This window comes from Pseudonaja textilis, chromosome 5, assembly GCF_049901715.1.
Source record: "Pseudonaja textilis isolate UNSWEBS1 chromosome 5, rPseTex1.2, whole genome shotgun sequence".
Lineage (NCBI taxonomy): Eukaryota > Metazoa > Chordata > Lepidosauria > Squamata > Elapidae > Pseudonaja > Pseudonaja textilis.
Genome location: NC_141994.1, coordinates 20,707,153 through 20,723,715, shown reverse-complemented (window position 1 = coordinate 20,723,715; position 16,563 = coordinate 20,707,153). Strand labels below are relative to the sequence as shown.

General features: G+C 45.4%; 1 protein-coding gene across 1 annotated transcript in view; it reads right to left on the bottom strand.

Moving 5' to 3' along the window:
• VWF (von Willebrand factor) overlaps nucleotides 1-16,563 on the bottom strand; it is a 193,873-nt gene that overhangs the window by 50,224 nt on the left and 127,086 nt on the right. The window contains exons 35-39 of the mRNA XM_087934258.1: nucleotides 13,168-13,388; nucleotides 9,122-9,314; nucleotides 6,180-6,521; nucleotides 3,659-3,864; nucleotides 224-326 (exon numbers count right to left, since the gene is read on the bottom strand). Coding sequence (XP_087790384.1) covers nucleotides 224-326; nucleotides 3,659-3,864; nucleotides 6,180-6,521; nucleotides 9,122-9,314; nucleotides 13,168-13,388 — 1,065 coding nt within the window. The remainder of the gene's footprint in view (nucleotides 1-223; nucleotides 327-3,658; nucleotides 3,865-6,179; nucleotides 6,522-9,121; nucleotides 9,315-13,167; nucleotides 13,389-16,563) is intronic.

Here is a 16,563-nt window from a genome sequence, read left to right as displayed (position 1 = left end):
CTGCTCTTCAGAGTTACCAGTTCAATAGAACTGGGCTGAACTGGTAGCATCCCATCTCTGATTGGCCCTCCCACCCACCCATGTGCTTTTCTCTTCTTTATCCTCTCAGCTGATTGGCACTGCAGGCCTCAGCTGGTGTGCATGTGTGATCACTGAACCGGTAGTGAAACAGGTAGGATCCCACTGCTGTTTTGAGGCCTTTTGAAAAGACATTTGGGCTTACGTTTGGCTGTCGTACAAGGCTGAGCTGCACAACTAACTGTCCTATTCTCCAGGCACATGCAGACTTTACAGGGTTCAGTGGAAGGAATCCATGTTTCCAAGGGCTGTTGGGAAAAAAAAAAAGAGAAGGATACATGAGTCTTTCTAATTGGTTTGGATGCAAACGAAAGCTACCGCCTTTGACCCGAGGTACAAATAATTTCAGGGCCTCGCTCTTTCCCCCAATTGCACCAGCACGCTCCTGAAAATACTGGAAGAAAGAGAAACGTGTCATTAAATAAAGCATACCAAATATTAACTCAATAAGACAAGTAAAGCCAGACTTTGGAAAATTTCAGGACATATAGTGTTTCGCATTATTTCCTTGGTCATGCATTTTACAACAAAGGCACACCAAGCCTATTTTTCACTAAAAACGTTCCAGATTCTTCCATGAGCATATCCTTTCCTAAGAATATAGGCTGATGGTAAACAGACATGGAACTACATAACTGTAACTCCTTGGAGAGGCTGATAAAAAGCAATAAATAACTCCAGAGAGCAATGGACACCAAAGGTGTTCCACAGATGGAAATAAAATGAGAGGAAAATATTAAATAGCCTAAGGCTACCCCTGCTCACAAAGCAAAAGCTGAGATTTTCATTTCTGAGGGACACCTAGGATATTTTTTGCCTCAGGTTCCATTTTGAAAATTATGTCCCCGTGACATAATATTTATTTCTTTATATGGCATTTTGAAAAACGATGTGGAATTTTCCACATAGTAGTGACGGTCAGGGAGAAAAGGCCTGTGATGACCTGGGGCATGACACAAAAATAACTAAGGCACCAAAATAGTTCATTTAATGCCTCCATCTTGGCCCCAATGTCCAATTATCCTCGGCTGGATATCAAACTCTTAAAGAAAACAGTTTATGGAGGGAGTAAATGCAGTCCGCACCCAAAGTAAAGTTAATTCGAAATAAAAAAACCCAACACAAACCACAGTGAAGGAATTACTACAGCAGGCAAGGACGATTAATTGCGAACTTCTACCAGATAATGGAGCAACCACAGTTGGGAGGAAGCCAAAACACAGATAAGCTCCAACAAGAATAATGCATGCTTTGCTACCACCACTGGGCCATGCGCAGTTTTTCCTTTTAAACAGTCCTCACAGCTGCAGCCCATGAAGGGATCAGAGCCCCTTCCTCCCACATAGAGTAAATTCAGGCTGAAAACAAAGTACATACAAACTGTAAATAAAAATCCAAACAGACAAAGCTGCAGTAATTAACTTGACAGGGCAAGAGAAGGAATTGCAGACTTGAAAACCAAGCAAAACACACACAGTTGGGAAGATGCCAGGAGACCAGATAAGCCTCCACGGTACCAGATAATTCATGATTTGCTCCCAACAGTTTGCTTTTTAAACACTGTGTTCCCAGCTGCAGCTAATGAAGGGAATCAGGGCCCTTTCCTCCCCCAAAAGCCACGTAACCTACATTCCTCCCTTATCCGCTCCTCCCTGCGTGCCCTAGGATGAAGAGGTGATGGGCCTGGGTCTTCCTCTGAATGCCCAGCTGGCCTGTGCCCTTCCCCAGTTTCCTCCACAACATCCAGAGCCACACTTCCACTCCCTGTCAGCTGTTCCTCCTCTCCCTCGGAGTCAGACTCCAACAGGGGCATGACAAGGCCCAACAAAAGAAGGATAAGATTCCTGCCATTTATTTGTTTGTTTATTGGTTAAAAGAATTAAAAATAGCTTATTTCTCTGTGGAGCTATTCTGGAATGGAAAAAAAAGATAGCAAATGTAATAATAACAGTAGCAAAGTAATATTGTATAAATAATAAACTGCTGGAGTATAGGTAGGCCTCGGCTTACGACCACAACTGAGCTCAACATTTCTGTTGCTGAGCAAGATGGTTGAAAAGTGAGTTTTGTCCCATTTTACGGCCTTTTTTGCCACAGTTGTTAAGTGAATCACTGCAGTTGTTAAGTTGGTAACACTATTGTTAAGTGAGTCCGGCTTCCCTATTGACTTTGCTTGCTGGAAGGTAGCAGAAGGGGATCATGTGACCCCAGGGTACTGCGACTGTCATAAATAGGTGCCAGTGGCCACTGGCCCCTGAATTTTGATCAAGTGACCATGGGGAATGCTGCAACAATCCAAAATAGCAATAGCCCTTAGACATATACCGCTTCACAATGCTTTACAGCCCTCTCTAAGAGGTTTACAGAGTCAGCCTATTGCCCCCAACAATCTGGGTCCTCATTTTATGCACCTCGGGAGGATGGAAGGCTGAATCAAACTGTGTTATGCCCCTGTTGGACTCTGATTCAGAGGGGAAGGCCAAGCAGCTGACAGGGAATGGGAGTGTGGCTCTGTTGGCTGTGGAAGAAACTGGGGAAGGGCAAAGTCCATCTGGGCATAGCAGGTAGAGAGGTAGAGCAAGGCAGATGGCGTTCAGAGGAAGACCCAGGCCCACCCCCTCTTTATCCTAGGGCACACAGGGAGGAACGGAGAAGGGAGCAATGTGGGTTACGTGGCTTTTGGGGGAGGAAAGGGCCCTGATTCCCTTCATTAGCTGCAGCTGGGAACACAGTGTTTAAAAAGGGAAGTTGCGCATAGCAAACTGTTGGAAGCAAATCATGAATTATCTGGTATCGTGGAGGCTTATCTGGTCTCCTGGCATCTTCCCAACTGTGTGTGTTTTGCTGGGTTTTCAAGTCTGCAATTCCTTCTCCTGCCCTGTCAAGTTAATTACTGCAGCTTTGTCTGTTTGGATTTTTATTTACAGTTTGTATGTACTTTGTTTTCAGCCTGAATTTCCTCCACTTAAAGACTGTTCTTGGGAGAGTTTTTCCCCCAGCTGGAGGTAACCTGGACATTGGGGGCAAAGTTGGAGGTATTAAATGGACACTTCTTGCTTACTTGACTGTGTTGCCTTTGTGTCACGCCCCAGGTCATCACAATCTTGAGCCTGGTGAGATTCAAACTGTCAAACTTCTGGCAGCTGGCAGTCAGCAGAAGAGACCTGCAGTACTGCCTTCTAACCACTGCGCCACCATGGCTCATGGTGTAATGTAAAAAAAACCAACAACTGTCATGTCACTTTTTTTTCAGTGCTGTCGTAACTTCGAACCATCACAAAAATGGGTTGTTGTAAGTTGAGGACTACCTGTATCTGCTGAAGTTGATACTCGGTGGATGGCACTGATATAGGGACCGGATCCTATGAAATCTGAAAGTTCCTCTCTCTCTGAAGGTTTTTCATTTTCTCAGTAGATAAGGGGGTAGGGAACGATGGCCCTTTTATGACTTGTGGGCTTCAACTCCCAGAATTCCTGAGCCAGCCAGGGGAATTCTGGGAGTTGAAGTCCACAAGTCATAAAAGGGCCATCATTCTCCCTCTCCGCAATAAATGATGGGAGTCCAGAATGAAAGCCTCACCTGATGACGAGTTCCATCTTCACTGATGCATTGGGAGCAGAAGTCTTCGTGAACACAGGTGCCATCCAGGACAACCTGTCCAGGTGGACAGAAACAGCCCTCGGTGGGGTAGTCCATGCAGACTTGCAAGTTGGTCCCATTCTCACAGTGTTTCGTGCAGCCTTTCTGGCAATGCTGGTATATCAGAGAGTCTGGACATTTCATGGCTGCAGAGGTCAAGCAAACAACAGAAGCCCAATGAAAATCCATTAGAAAAATAAGCAGGGTGGCCCAGGCAGACCATAAATTAGTTAAGAAAGGATCAATGTAAAATTGTGCTAAAAATAAACCACCTCTAATCTGCCCTAGATGCTCGAATTAGGTTGTGGGGAGCGGGGAATCTAATTAGGCTAAGTACAATTCTTGCCAACAGCGAGAAATGCCAAGAATGTCATTTCAGATTTTGATCGCCAAGCAAATTCAAAGCTGAAGCTCAAAAGAAGTTTACAGTATTTCAGGAGTAGTTAAAATAGCAGCATGGAGGAGAACTAACCAGGGGTGGGCTTCAAATAATTTAACAACCGGTTCTCTGCCCGGTTCCTGGGTGGGCGTGGCTATGGTGGGCGTGGCCTAGTCAGCCCACTGGGAGCTGTGTCCCCATCCCCTGTTTTTGACCTAGTCAGCCTCGCTGCATCACCCTGAGGAAAACAGAAATGGGCCCATTTCCAGCCTTCTGGAGCCTCTGGGAGGCCCGTTTTTTGGGCTCCCGAGGCTTCTCTCGAGCCTCCAGAATATCTGTTTTTGCCGTCCCCAGGCTCCGGAGGCTCTCTAGAGGCTGCAAACGGGCCCATTTCCAGCCTTCTGGATTCTCTGGGAGGCCCATTTTGTGGGCTCCAGGGGCTTTCCTCGAGCTTCTGGGAGGTCTGTTTTTGCCCTCCCTGGGCTCCAGAGGCTCTCTGGAGGCCGGCTCTGGATGTCCCATTTCCGCCCTCCCCAAGCCTCCACACGGGACCTGCACTTACCTGCGATCCAAAATGGGCAGCATGGGGACACCTGGGAGGGCAGGGGAGGGGTGGGCGGGGCCAGTCAGTCAGAGGAACTATCAGTTCGCCAAACCAGATGTACATTTAACATCTGCTTCAGCTGAACTGAGGAAAATCGGCTGAAGGCCACCCCAGGAACTAATTACAGGTAGTCCTCAATTTACAACCATAATAGAGCCTGAAAATTTATGTGGCTAAGTGAGTCGCTGATTGTGAGGTTTACGACTTTTTCTTGCCACAGTTAAGTGAATCCCTGAAGCTGTTGCCTTAGTAACCTGGTTGTTAAGTGAATTTGGTTTCACTCTTAAGTTTGATTGTCAGAAGGTCGCAAAAGGGTCGCATGTAACCTTGGGACATGGTCATAAAGTCACTTTTTTCAGTGTCGTAGCTTCGGTCACTAAATAAAAGGCCTACCTGTAAAAATACCATAAAGAGGAAGAGGAGGGAAGGAGGAGGATTAAGAAAGCAACTTTTCTTCGTGAAAATTAATTTGGCTTTAGGGAACCAAGATCAAGGAAAAAGCAGAATAGTAAAATAGAATAGAATAGAATAGAATAGAATAGAATAGAATAGAATAGAATGGAATGGAATGGAATGGAATGGGAATGGAATGGAATGGAATGGAATGGAATGGAGAGTGGAGTGGAGTGGAGTGGAGTGGAGTGGAGTGGAGTGGAATGGAATGAGAGGAGAGGAGAGGAGAGGAGAGGAGAGGAGAGGAGAGGAGAAGAGAAGAGAAGAGAAGAGAAGAGAAGAGAAGAGAAGAGAAGAAGGGAAAGGAAGGGACAGGAAGAGGAGAGGAGAGGAGAAGAGAAGAGAAGAGAAGAGAAGAGAAGAGAAGAGAAGAGAAGAGAAGGGAAGGGAAGGGAAGGGAAGGGAAGGGAAGGGAAGGAAGAGAAGAGAAGGGAAGGGAAGGGAAGAGAAGAAGGGAAAGGAAAGGAAGGGAGGGGAAGGGGAGAGGAGAGGAGAAGAAAAAGAGAAGAGAAGGGAAGAGAAGAGAAGAAGGGAAAGGAAGGGAGGGGAAGAGGAGAGGAGAGGAGAAGAGAAGAGAAGAGAAGAAAAGAGAAGAGAAGAGAAGAGAAGAGAAGAGAAGAGAAGGGAAGGGAAGGGAAGGGAAGGAGGAGGAGGAGAAATAAGAATAGAATAGAATAGAATGGAATGGAATGGAATAGAATAGAATAGAATAGAATAGAATAGAATAGAATAGAATAGAATAGAATAGAATAGAATAATTAGATAATAAATAATAACATTCTTTTTTCAGGTAGTCTTTGACTTATGACCATAATTGGGACTGGAACTTCCATCACTAAGAGTTGTGGTGGTTAACTGATTTGTGCCAAGTTTTACAAGCTTTCTGCTGTGGGTGTTAAATGAACCACAACCAGTTCACCTGAACCAGTCTGAACCTGCTGAATCCCACCTCTGCATCTAAAGAAATTAAAGGTATTGCAAAAAACAGAGACGGCATTTTCATCAAAAGGAATAACAACCCTTACGGCAGAAATCCGGCGTTCTCCAGTCCACACAAACCCCGTGCACTTTGCAAAGATGGGCGTAGGAGGCTATAATCTCACACACTTCCTCCCCAACGCAATTGTTCTCTTCGCACGTTGCGTAGAACATGTTGGGAGGGATGACCTGATGGCACTCGTAAAAAGGAGTGGAAAGCAGGATGCTGCAGTGCCTGGTTGCGTGCTCGACGCAAACCTCGGGCCTTCTCTCCTTGCAAACCCTTCCCGGTTGCTGAATGGTCCAGTCTTGGATGAAACCAGTGACGTCACGAGTAATGGAGTCATTCTGTAAGAGCAGGTCGTTCTCCCTGTTTTGGTCACACACCCCTAAAGGAAACACAGAGGAAAGAAATTAAGCGATTGCAAAGATTAAGGGTGTCAAAAACTCGATTTCATTGAGGGAAGCATCAGGGTTGTGTTCGACCTTGTGGAGCTGGGATGGGAGTGGCTGGGAAGGGTGTAGCCAGGGTGGACATCGCCAGAGTGGGCATGGCCAGCTCAACATCACTCGTGCTGGGGGCACCTGTGGTGGCCAAGAGCTAAGGTAGGACTTTCCTTGGACTCTCTCTCACTCTCATTATAATCTCCTTCCTTCCTTCCTTTTCTTCTTTTTCCTTCCTTCTTCCTTTTCCTTGCTTCTTCCTTCCCCTCTTCCCTTCTTTTTCCTCCCTTGCTCTCTTCTCATCTTCCCTTCTTTGTCTTTGTCTTTCCTCTTTCCTTTTCTCCATTCCTGCCCCTTCTCGCCTGCCCAAATGCAAAAGGAGAAACATTTCTCCTTTTGTTTTTAGTTTGTTTTGATAGCCCTCTGCCAATGAAAACGCAGCTGGGGAGGGGGCGCTCCATTTTTGCTGGCAGAGGCACTGTGGGGCCCTCCTTTGCTGTTTTTAGGGTGGCCCCATAGGCCAGATCTAAACACTTTGCAGGCTGGCCTGTGGGCCTTGAGTTTGATCCCCCTGGCGTAGATCTTTGGTACTTAAAAAAACACGTTCTGTCTATGGGGATTCCCAGTCATCCAGGCCAGGGTTGTGCCAAAGGTGCAACTGGACTTTCTGTTTCTTCTTTGAAGATGTTTTGCTTCTCATCCAAGAAGCTTTTTCAGCTCTTGTTGGATGATGGAGAATGGAAGGATTTATTATACTACTTGTAGACAGCTGGTCATTTGCATTCTTTTAGAGAGACACTGAGGCCCCCTGCAGACAGCAAAGTCCAGATTTTGGAAAGAGAGGATCACTGGTTGGAAAGAGGGGTCAAAGAGGCCATCTATGTCAAAACCGAACAGCCCTCCCTCAACAGAGGAGGAGGAATATGACATCCTCTATCTCCAGTCTACAATATAGTCCTTTCAGCAATTCCAAAAAAGGCTCCACACCCATTTGCACCACTCAGGTGACCCTGGGGACACCAATAAACCTCCAAGTGGCCTCAACGACTCTCTAAGAAGATGCAAATGACCAGCTGTCTGCAAGGAGTATCAATCCTTCCATACCCCACCAACCAGTCAGAGCTGAAGAAGCTTCTTGGATGAGAAGCGAAAGGTCTTAAAAACAAACAAACCCAGGAAGTCCAATTGCTTCTTGGAAAAACACCTTTGGAACAAAAGATGTTCTGCTTATGGGGCATAAAATAAATCCACTCAGAGTGTTTGCTAATCTACTCGACTTGTTAGCCTCTTTCCTGGACCCAATAGATCTCCCACTCAATAACAATAATAAAATATTTTTGTGTAGAGTTTTTCATGTTGGCATTTCACAATAAAGCCAATGTGAACTTTTACAGGTAGTCCTCAACAATGGAGCCCAAAATTTCCTTTGCTAAGTGAGTTAAGTGAGTTTTGCCTCATTTTACAACCACTCTTGCCACAGTTATTAAGTAAATCACTGCAATGCTGGGTTAGTAACCCGGTTGTTAAGTGAATCTGGATTCCCCTTTGATTTGGCTTGTGTGAAAGTTGCAAAAGAAGATCAAGTGACCCCAGGACAGTGCAGCTGTCATATATACACGCCAGTTGCCAAGCATCCAAAATTTGATCATGTTACCATGAGGATGCTGTAAACGTCATAAGTGTGAAAAACGGTCATAAGACACTTGTTTGTGTGCCACTGTAACTACGGTCACTAAATGAATGATTGTAAGTCAAGGACTACCTGTATTCATTTCTTTTCAACTTACCAGCTTGTTACACTGAGGAAAAGAAGGAACTCACAGATTAATAAGGGAAAGGGTGGCTTCAGCTGAATTTCTATGAATTCCAAATGGAATTTTACGCATTTGTAAAATGAAGAATAACAGAGCTGGAAGGGACCTTGGAGGTCTTCTAGTCCAGCTCCCTGCACAAGCAGGAGACCCTATACCATTCTGGACCAATGGTCGTCCAATCTTTTCTTAAAAACCTCCAGTGTTGGAGCATTCACAACTCTGGAGGCAAATTGTTCCACTGATTAATTGTTCTGTCAGGAAATTTCTCCTTAGTTCTAAGTTGCTTTTCCCCTTGATGAGTTTCCACCCATTGCTTCTTGTCCTGCCCCCAGGTGCTTTGGAGAATATCTGGACTCCCACTTCTTTGGGGCAGACCCTCAGATATTGGAACAATACTATCATGTCTCCCCTGGTCCTTCTTTTCATTAAACTAGACATACTCAGTTCCTGCAATCGTTCTTCATATGTTTTAGCCTCCAGTCCCTTAATCATCTTAGTTGCTCTCCTCTGCACTCTTTCCAGAGTCTCAACATTATTTGGAATATTGTGGCGACCAAAAGTGGATGCAGTATTCCAAGTATGGTCTTACCACAAGGCCCCGTAGAGACTGAATGCATTGAAGAGAGATCCGTTAAACCAAAGATTTACTGTCGAGATATTAACATTCGAAAGGCTTCGGTCGTTGTTAAACGATCGCTAATGGCACTCGGGGAGGGATTTTTCGAACGTACCACAAAGGCCATACATTTTTGAGGCAAAGCTCTTCGGGCTAAGTTGTAAGGTGAACTCATTGTTGCTTGGAGTGAAGGCAAGCATGTGGTTCTGTTGCAAAAATTTGACTTCGTGTATTATGGTCCCATAGATGTTGACTTCCAATTGACCATTATTATAAGGAGGTATAACTGCCAGGCCATTCACAGCAACCTGTTTTGGAACATGGGTTAAAGAAGAATTAGGTTAGATTAGCAGAGTTGGAAGGGCCTTGTGGGTCATCTAGTCAAGCCCCTCTGCCCAAGCAGGAGACCTGTTCTGACCTAGGCTTCCCCAACAGCACGAAGGCGACTTCTCGTCCCGATAAACCTCTTTTATTTAGTTTACAGTGAATTCCTTTCCAGCAAAGTTCCGGCTAACAATCTTTCAAGGTATTTCCCTGACCTTTATTAGGCTTGGAGAGTTGCCAGGCTGATATCTTTCAGACACCACACTGTAGCAGACAATACTTGGCAAGAATGCAGGAACAGATCTTCACCAAAATGAACTGTCTCCTGCAAAACCCCACTCCCCTTTCGCTCCTCTTTTATTCCCTCTGGGAGGGGCCATTCACCGTCCACCTGTGGCTTTATTTCCAAGTCGACCCTTGTTCCTTAGCTGTTCCCTTCTTCTGGAAGCTCTGCGCATGTGCAACTGGGAACAGGCTCGAGCTGTTCTTCTTCCCCACTGATCTCCGACTCCAAAGGCAGCTGATAACTGTTGGACGGCCCTGGCCCCATCTCTGCCTCCGACGCAGAGCCCTCATCAGAGCCTTCCCCAGACTCCAGGACTGGCCCATGTTCCTCCCCAACCTCCTCACTGTCCAAATCTGTTGCCAGATCCACTGGTGGGCCACAAATCCCCACACAAGTCTCTTCTTGAAAGCCTCCAGTGATGAAGCTCCCACAACTTCTGAATTAAACCACAGAGGTCAAGCACATCAACTTGGAAGCAACGAGGATTGGGAGGGAAAGCTAAAATCCACCAGGAGGTTGAAAGCAAAATACAGGTTGTCCTTGACTTACAGCAGTTCATTCAGCAACCATTCAAAGTTACACCATCCCTGAGAAAAGTGAGCTGCAGCTGTTTTCACACTTAACGACTTTTGAGGCATCCCTGCACTCAGGTGACTTGGTTGCAAGTGTGAAAAACAGTCCTAAGTCACTATTTTTTTGTACCATTGCAACTTTGAATGGTTCCCTAATCGAATGCTTGTTACGTTGAGGACTAGCTGCATACAAGACGAGGTGTGATGACGCGGGGTGTGACACAAAAATAACTAAGTCACCAAAATAGTCCCTTTAATGCCTCCAACTTGGCCCCAATGTCCAATTATCCTCAGCTGGATATCAAACTCTTAAAGAAAACAGTTTACCGAGGGAGTAAATGCAGTCCGCACCCAAAGTAAAGTTAATGTGAAATTAAAAAAACCCAACACAAACCACACTGAAGGAATTACTATGGCAGGCAAATATGATTAATTGCAGACTTCTACCAGATAACGGCAGCAACCACAGTTGGGAGGAAGCCAAAACACAGATAAGCTCCGACAAGAATAATGCACGCTTTGCTTCCAGCAATTTTGCCATGTGCAGTTTGTCCTTTTAACCAGTCTTCCCAGCTGTAGCCCATGAAGGGGATCAGGGCCCCTTCCTCCCCCATAGACCACGTCATTCACATTTCTCCCTTATCTGCTCTTCCCTCCATGCCCTAGGATGAAGAGGGGATGGGCCTGGGTCTTCCACTGAATGCCCATATGGCCTGTGCCCTTCCCCAGTTTCCTCCACAACCACCGGAGCCACACTCACACTCCCTGTCAGTTGTTCCATCTCTCCCTCGGAGTCAGACTCCAACAGGGGCATGACAGGATGCTTGGATGGAAGGACAGCTGTCTTGAGTGGGAAGCAAAACTTGTTTCCCCAATCACCAGAAAGATGGCAGGTGACATGAAGTCCCAAAGAAGAGGGGGAAAATAATAATTTCTGGCATAGTTGTGGTGCCACGTTTGCAGCGTACGAGACTTCTGGAGCAGCTACTGCCGTCTTAGTGCAACCCACCACAATTAAATGGCAATCTGTTCCGAATTACCCTGTTTTGTCCTGAAATTTGGGTTTTGGCCAATCCCAGAGCATAGCCTGACAGTCTATTCCTTTTATAGGGAAAGAGGTTTGCTCTTGCTCATAAAGACCGATTATTGCAAATGAGGTTGGGGCCTTTTTGGAACACGGTCTCTCTTTAAATCGGCCTGTACTGCTCTGAACGAATGAAAGCCCTTTTTTCTGATCTAAAAGGAAGTAGAGGGAGAATCTGGGGAAACTGTTCACCTGAAGTTTAAACAGATCAACAGAGTTGGAAGGGACCTTGCAGGTCATCTAGTCCAATCTCCCACCCAAGCAGGAGATCCTATACCAGGAGTCTTCGAACTTGACAGCTTTAAGACTTGTGGACTTCAACTCCCAGAATTCCTCCTCCGGTCATGTTAGCTCAGGAATTATGGGAGTTGAAGTCCACAAGTCTTAAACTTGCCAAGTTTGAAGAACCTTGTCTTATACCATTTCTGACAGATGGAAATCCAGTCTCTTCTTGAAAGCTTCCAGTGATGAAGCTCCCACAACTTCTGAAGGCAACTTTTGTTCCATGGATTTATTGTTCTCGCTGTCAGAAAATTTCTCCTTGTTTCCAGGTTGAATCTCTCTTTGACCCATTTCCATCCATTCTTCCTTGTCTGGTCTTTGGATGCTTTGGAAAATAGCTTGAACCCCCTCCTCTCTGTGGCAGCCCCTCAAATATTGGAGGACTGCTATACTGTCTCCCCTACTATCAAGAATAAATCTTGTCTGTCTGACCTCGTGGATTCTGATGAGACACTGTGAGCTCATGAAATGCACAGGCTGTAAACGTGAGCAGGCATTCAAGCGAGACATCCCTGTTTGACTTCTATTTCCTTCCATTTCACTGGCTTCAATTCCCTTATTTTATTGATTGGTTTGATTTTTATCCCGCCTTTGTATAAATTTTGTATTTATATTTGTACAGTATAAATAACATACATATATACATTTGTATAAATAATGGAACAATAACATATTCAAATTTATATTTGTTTAAATAACTCAAGGCAGTGAATGTAGCTAATAGTCTTTCCTCCCTCTGTCTATGGAGATCCTCAGCTCTCTGGGACATGATTGTCACAAATGTGTTTTTTCAAGAGGCAACTGGACTTTATTTTTCTTTGAAGATGCTTTGCTTCTCATCCAAGAAGCTTCTTCAGTTCTGACTGGTTGGTTGGGAACGGAAGGATTTCTATTTCTTGCAGATAGCTGGTCATTTGCATCCTTTTAGAGAGTTGTTGAGGCCATTTGGAGGTTGGTCTATGTCCTCAGCGTCACCTGTGTCCCTTCACTGCAGAAAACATCCTGCAGAAAGCACAGCTCCACAATACAGTCCTTTCAGCAGTTCCAAGAAGGCTCCACACCCATTTGCACTCCTCCTTCCATTCCCCACCAACCAGTCAGAGCTGAAGAAGCTTCTTGGATGAGAAGCGAAACGTCTTCACAGGAAAACAAGGTAGTCCAGTTGCCTTTTGAAAAAGCACCATTGGGACTTTCCTCCTTCTATTTTCCCCACAACAAAAGCCCTGTGAGGTGGGTTGGGGAGAGGGAGAGACAGAGAGGGAGAGAGGGGCAGAGAAAGAGAGACTAGCCCACAGTCACCCCAGCTGGCTTTCCTGGCTAAGGTGGGACTAGAACTCTCAGTCTCCTGGTGATCGACCCCAAGTTACTAAGCTGGCTTTAATAGGTAAAGAGGGACTTGAACTCACAGTCTCCTGGTTTCTAGCCTGGTGTCTGTCACCACAAGACCAAACTGGCTCTCAATTATTTGCCTTGAAATGAAGTCTACGGGGCATTTTAGCAATTCTATTGTGCTTTTTGAGTCATCTCTCATGGATCCATCATAATTAAATCAAAATAAACAGGAGCCTCCTTGACCTACTCTCGTTTCTTTTTTTCTCACGTTGGTCTCTTACCGTCATGTTGTCACAGAGCTGCACAGAGAAGCCCTGGTATGTGACCTCAAGGGCGTTCATGCAGTTGAGTTTGGGGACCGACCTGCATGCGCCATTATGAAGAATCACTTCAACATCTTCTTCTTTGTCTTCAAACAAGGTGTAGGAGCAGTTGCCTGTCAGCTTAAAATCCAGTCCATCAAAGGTGACAATGTGCCTGGTTGAACTTCCCATGCATGTACCTATAAAGAGGAAGTTAAAAGATGATCTTCAGAGGACACTACTTATTTGTTACATACCCTTCTCTCTTTTTTTTTGCTGCACACAGGTAAGGCACACTCCATAGAACTCCATAGAACTGCGGTGGCTCACTGGTTAGAATAAGGTACTGCTGGCTACTTTTGCTGAGTGTTGGCTGCCTGCAATTTGGCAGTTCAGATCTCACCAGGCTCAAGGTTGACTCAGCCTTCTGTCCTTCCAAAGAGGGTAAAATGAGGACCCCAATTGTTGGGGGGCAATTGTGATGACCCAGAGTATCTCAGAAATATAACAAAAACCAAAACGTAAATAAAAGTCCTTTAGGACATAAGACATAAGACATAAGAATTTTATTTGTCATTACACTCGCAAGCGGGTGCAACGAAATGAGGTGCTCTTCCACAAGTAAAACTGGACAACACCATTGAAAGAAAAATAAAATTAAACACAACAGACCATACAATAATCTCTATACAATTTAAAAATGTAAATACCCCATTACTCTCAGCCATTAAATTCCACAAAATCTTATGACCCTGCATTCAAACTCAAAACTGCACTTGGATAAAAACTGTTCTTAAATCTAGTCGTCCTTGTTCTTAATACCCTGAATCTCCTTCTCGATGGTAATAGTTCAAAGAGCTGATGTCCCGGATGAGAGGAATCATTCAATATATTAAATATCTTCCTCTTACACCTATTCCTATACCGTTCTTCCAAAGAGGGAAGTGAGCAGCCAATGATGTTTTGGGCCATCTTAATCACCCTCTGAATTGCCTTTTTCTCTGCCACTGTGCAGCTCGAGAACCATACACAGAGACATTTAATGCCTTCAACTTGGCTTCACTGTTGAATTGTCCACAGTGGAGGAGTAAACTATTTTCAAAATAACATTTCAAAGGCAAGAAACACAGTTCACATTCAAAGAGCCGATAACAAAGCAAAAGCCAAAAACAAACCACACTGAATAAAGTTCCTCAACAGACCAGGATAGTTAATTGCCAACTTCGGGAAGATAACCAGGGAAAGTCTGTTGGAAGAGCGCCAACCAAGATAAACCTTCTTTAGGAATAAAACACTAATTTGTCTCCAGTGTCTGTTAGCACGCAGGTACAACCTTTTATGCAGATTTCACATCTGCAACCCATGAAGAGGATCATGGTTCTCTCCTCCCGAGTAGACCACATTTTACCCTGATCCTCTCCTCTCTGCATGCCTAGGATGGAGAGGAGATGGGCCTGGGTCCTCCTCTGACTGCCCAGCCCTTCCCCAGTCTCCTCCACCACCTCTGGAGCCACACTCCCACTCCCTGTTGGCTGTTCCTCCTCTTCCTCAGAGTCAGTCTCCACCAGGGGCATGACAGCAATAGGATGACTCTGTAAACTGCTTAGAGAGGGCTGTAAAGCCCTGTGAAGCGGTATATAAGTCTATTGCTATTGTATGCCTCTTTCCAAATAGAATAGTTAGAATAGTGGACCCCCAACCTTATGGGGTCCAGGGACTGGTTCCATGGAAATACTTTTTTTTCCCGTGGATCAGAGGTAGTGTGGTTTCATGTGCTGCCTGCATTCCATGGATGGGACTTCACTTGTTTGCTCAGCCCAGTTTCTGGCATGCTGAGAACTGGTGCCAGTCCACAGACTGGGTGCTGGGGACCTCTGAGTCAGAGGGCCTAATGGCTGATAGGAATACAGACTAACAGAGAGGGAAGGGATCGTGGAGATCTTCTATCCCAACTTTTTGCTCTAGCAGGAGACCCTATACCATTCTGGACAAATGGCTGCCCAAACTCTTCTTAAAAAACCTCTAGTGATAGAGTGTCCACTTCTGGAGGCAAGCTGTTCCGCTGGTTAATTTTTCTGACTGACAGAAAAATTCTCCTTAGTTCTAGCTTGGATATTGTTCTGACCCAAACCATTTTCCAAAAAAACAAACACGAACCAAAGGGAACAGAAACCTTTTAATGAGTCTTACGAATCCCTGGTTAAAAGGCTGCTACAAACTAATTAACTTTGATAAGCACAAACTTCGCCAAAACTGTGTGAGGCTGCCAAGAATCACAGATAAGAAATATTTCACAACACAGCAGTCTTGAAATACCAACTTAAGATACTGGAATGTCCACGAGGCTGAGTTCCAAAACGTCTTTGCTTCCTGCAAAGAAGGTTAGTTTCACAGCTGGCTTTTATCGTCTTGAAGGAGGGCCCATTATCTTGCAGCCTTACTCCCAAGTCGCCCGTGCTGCTACAACTGCTCTTTCCTGCGAGCAACCCTGCACATACACACACTTGGCACAGGCTCCTCGGGAACCTTCTCATCGCTGCTGCCAGCCCCCACAATCTCCGAAGGCAGCAGTCCACTCCCTAATGGTCCTGGCCTCTCATCTGAGTCCTCGCTCTCCTCAGCTGTCCGCACCTGCTGCCAGCTAACCACAACAGATATTTCTTTGACAAGTTTCCATCCATTACTTCCTGTCCTGCCTTCAGGTGCCTTGAAGAATGGGTCAACCCCCTCTTCTCTGTGACAACCCTTCAAATAATGAAAGACAGCAATCATGTCATCCCTAATCCTTCTCTTCAATTAGACTACACCTACCTAGTTCCTGCAACCATTCATCATATACTCTAGCCTCCAGTCTCCTAATCAGAGGTGACTTTCAGTAGGTTCTGACCAGTTCTGGAGAACCGGTAGCAGGAATTTTGAGTAGTTTGGAAAACCGGCAAATACCGCCTCTGACTGGCCCTGCCCCCATCTATTCCCTGCCTCCCACTGAGTCCCATCTGATCGGCTGGGTCTTCTTTGGTTGCCCTACACAGGAGAACGGAGCTGAAAAGCAGGTTAGTGGGGTGGGAAGGGAATGGGGATTTTGCAGTATCCTTTCCCTGCCGCGCCCACCAAGCCACGCCCACAGAACCCATAATAAAAAATAACTGAATCCCACCACTGCTCCTAATCATCTTTGCTGTTCTCCTCTGAACACTTTCTAGAGTCTCAACATCTTATTTTGTAGTGTGTGACCCAAACTGGGAGCAATATTCCAAGTGTGGTCTTACCAAGGCAGTATAAAGCCATGCTGACACTTCACATGATCTTGATACTATATTTCTTGTGATGCAACCTAGGACTGCATTGGCTTTTTTTGGCAGCTGCCGCAGATTT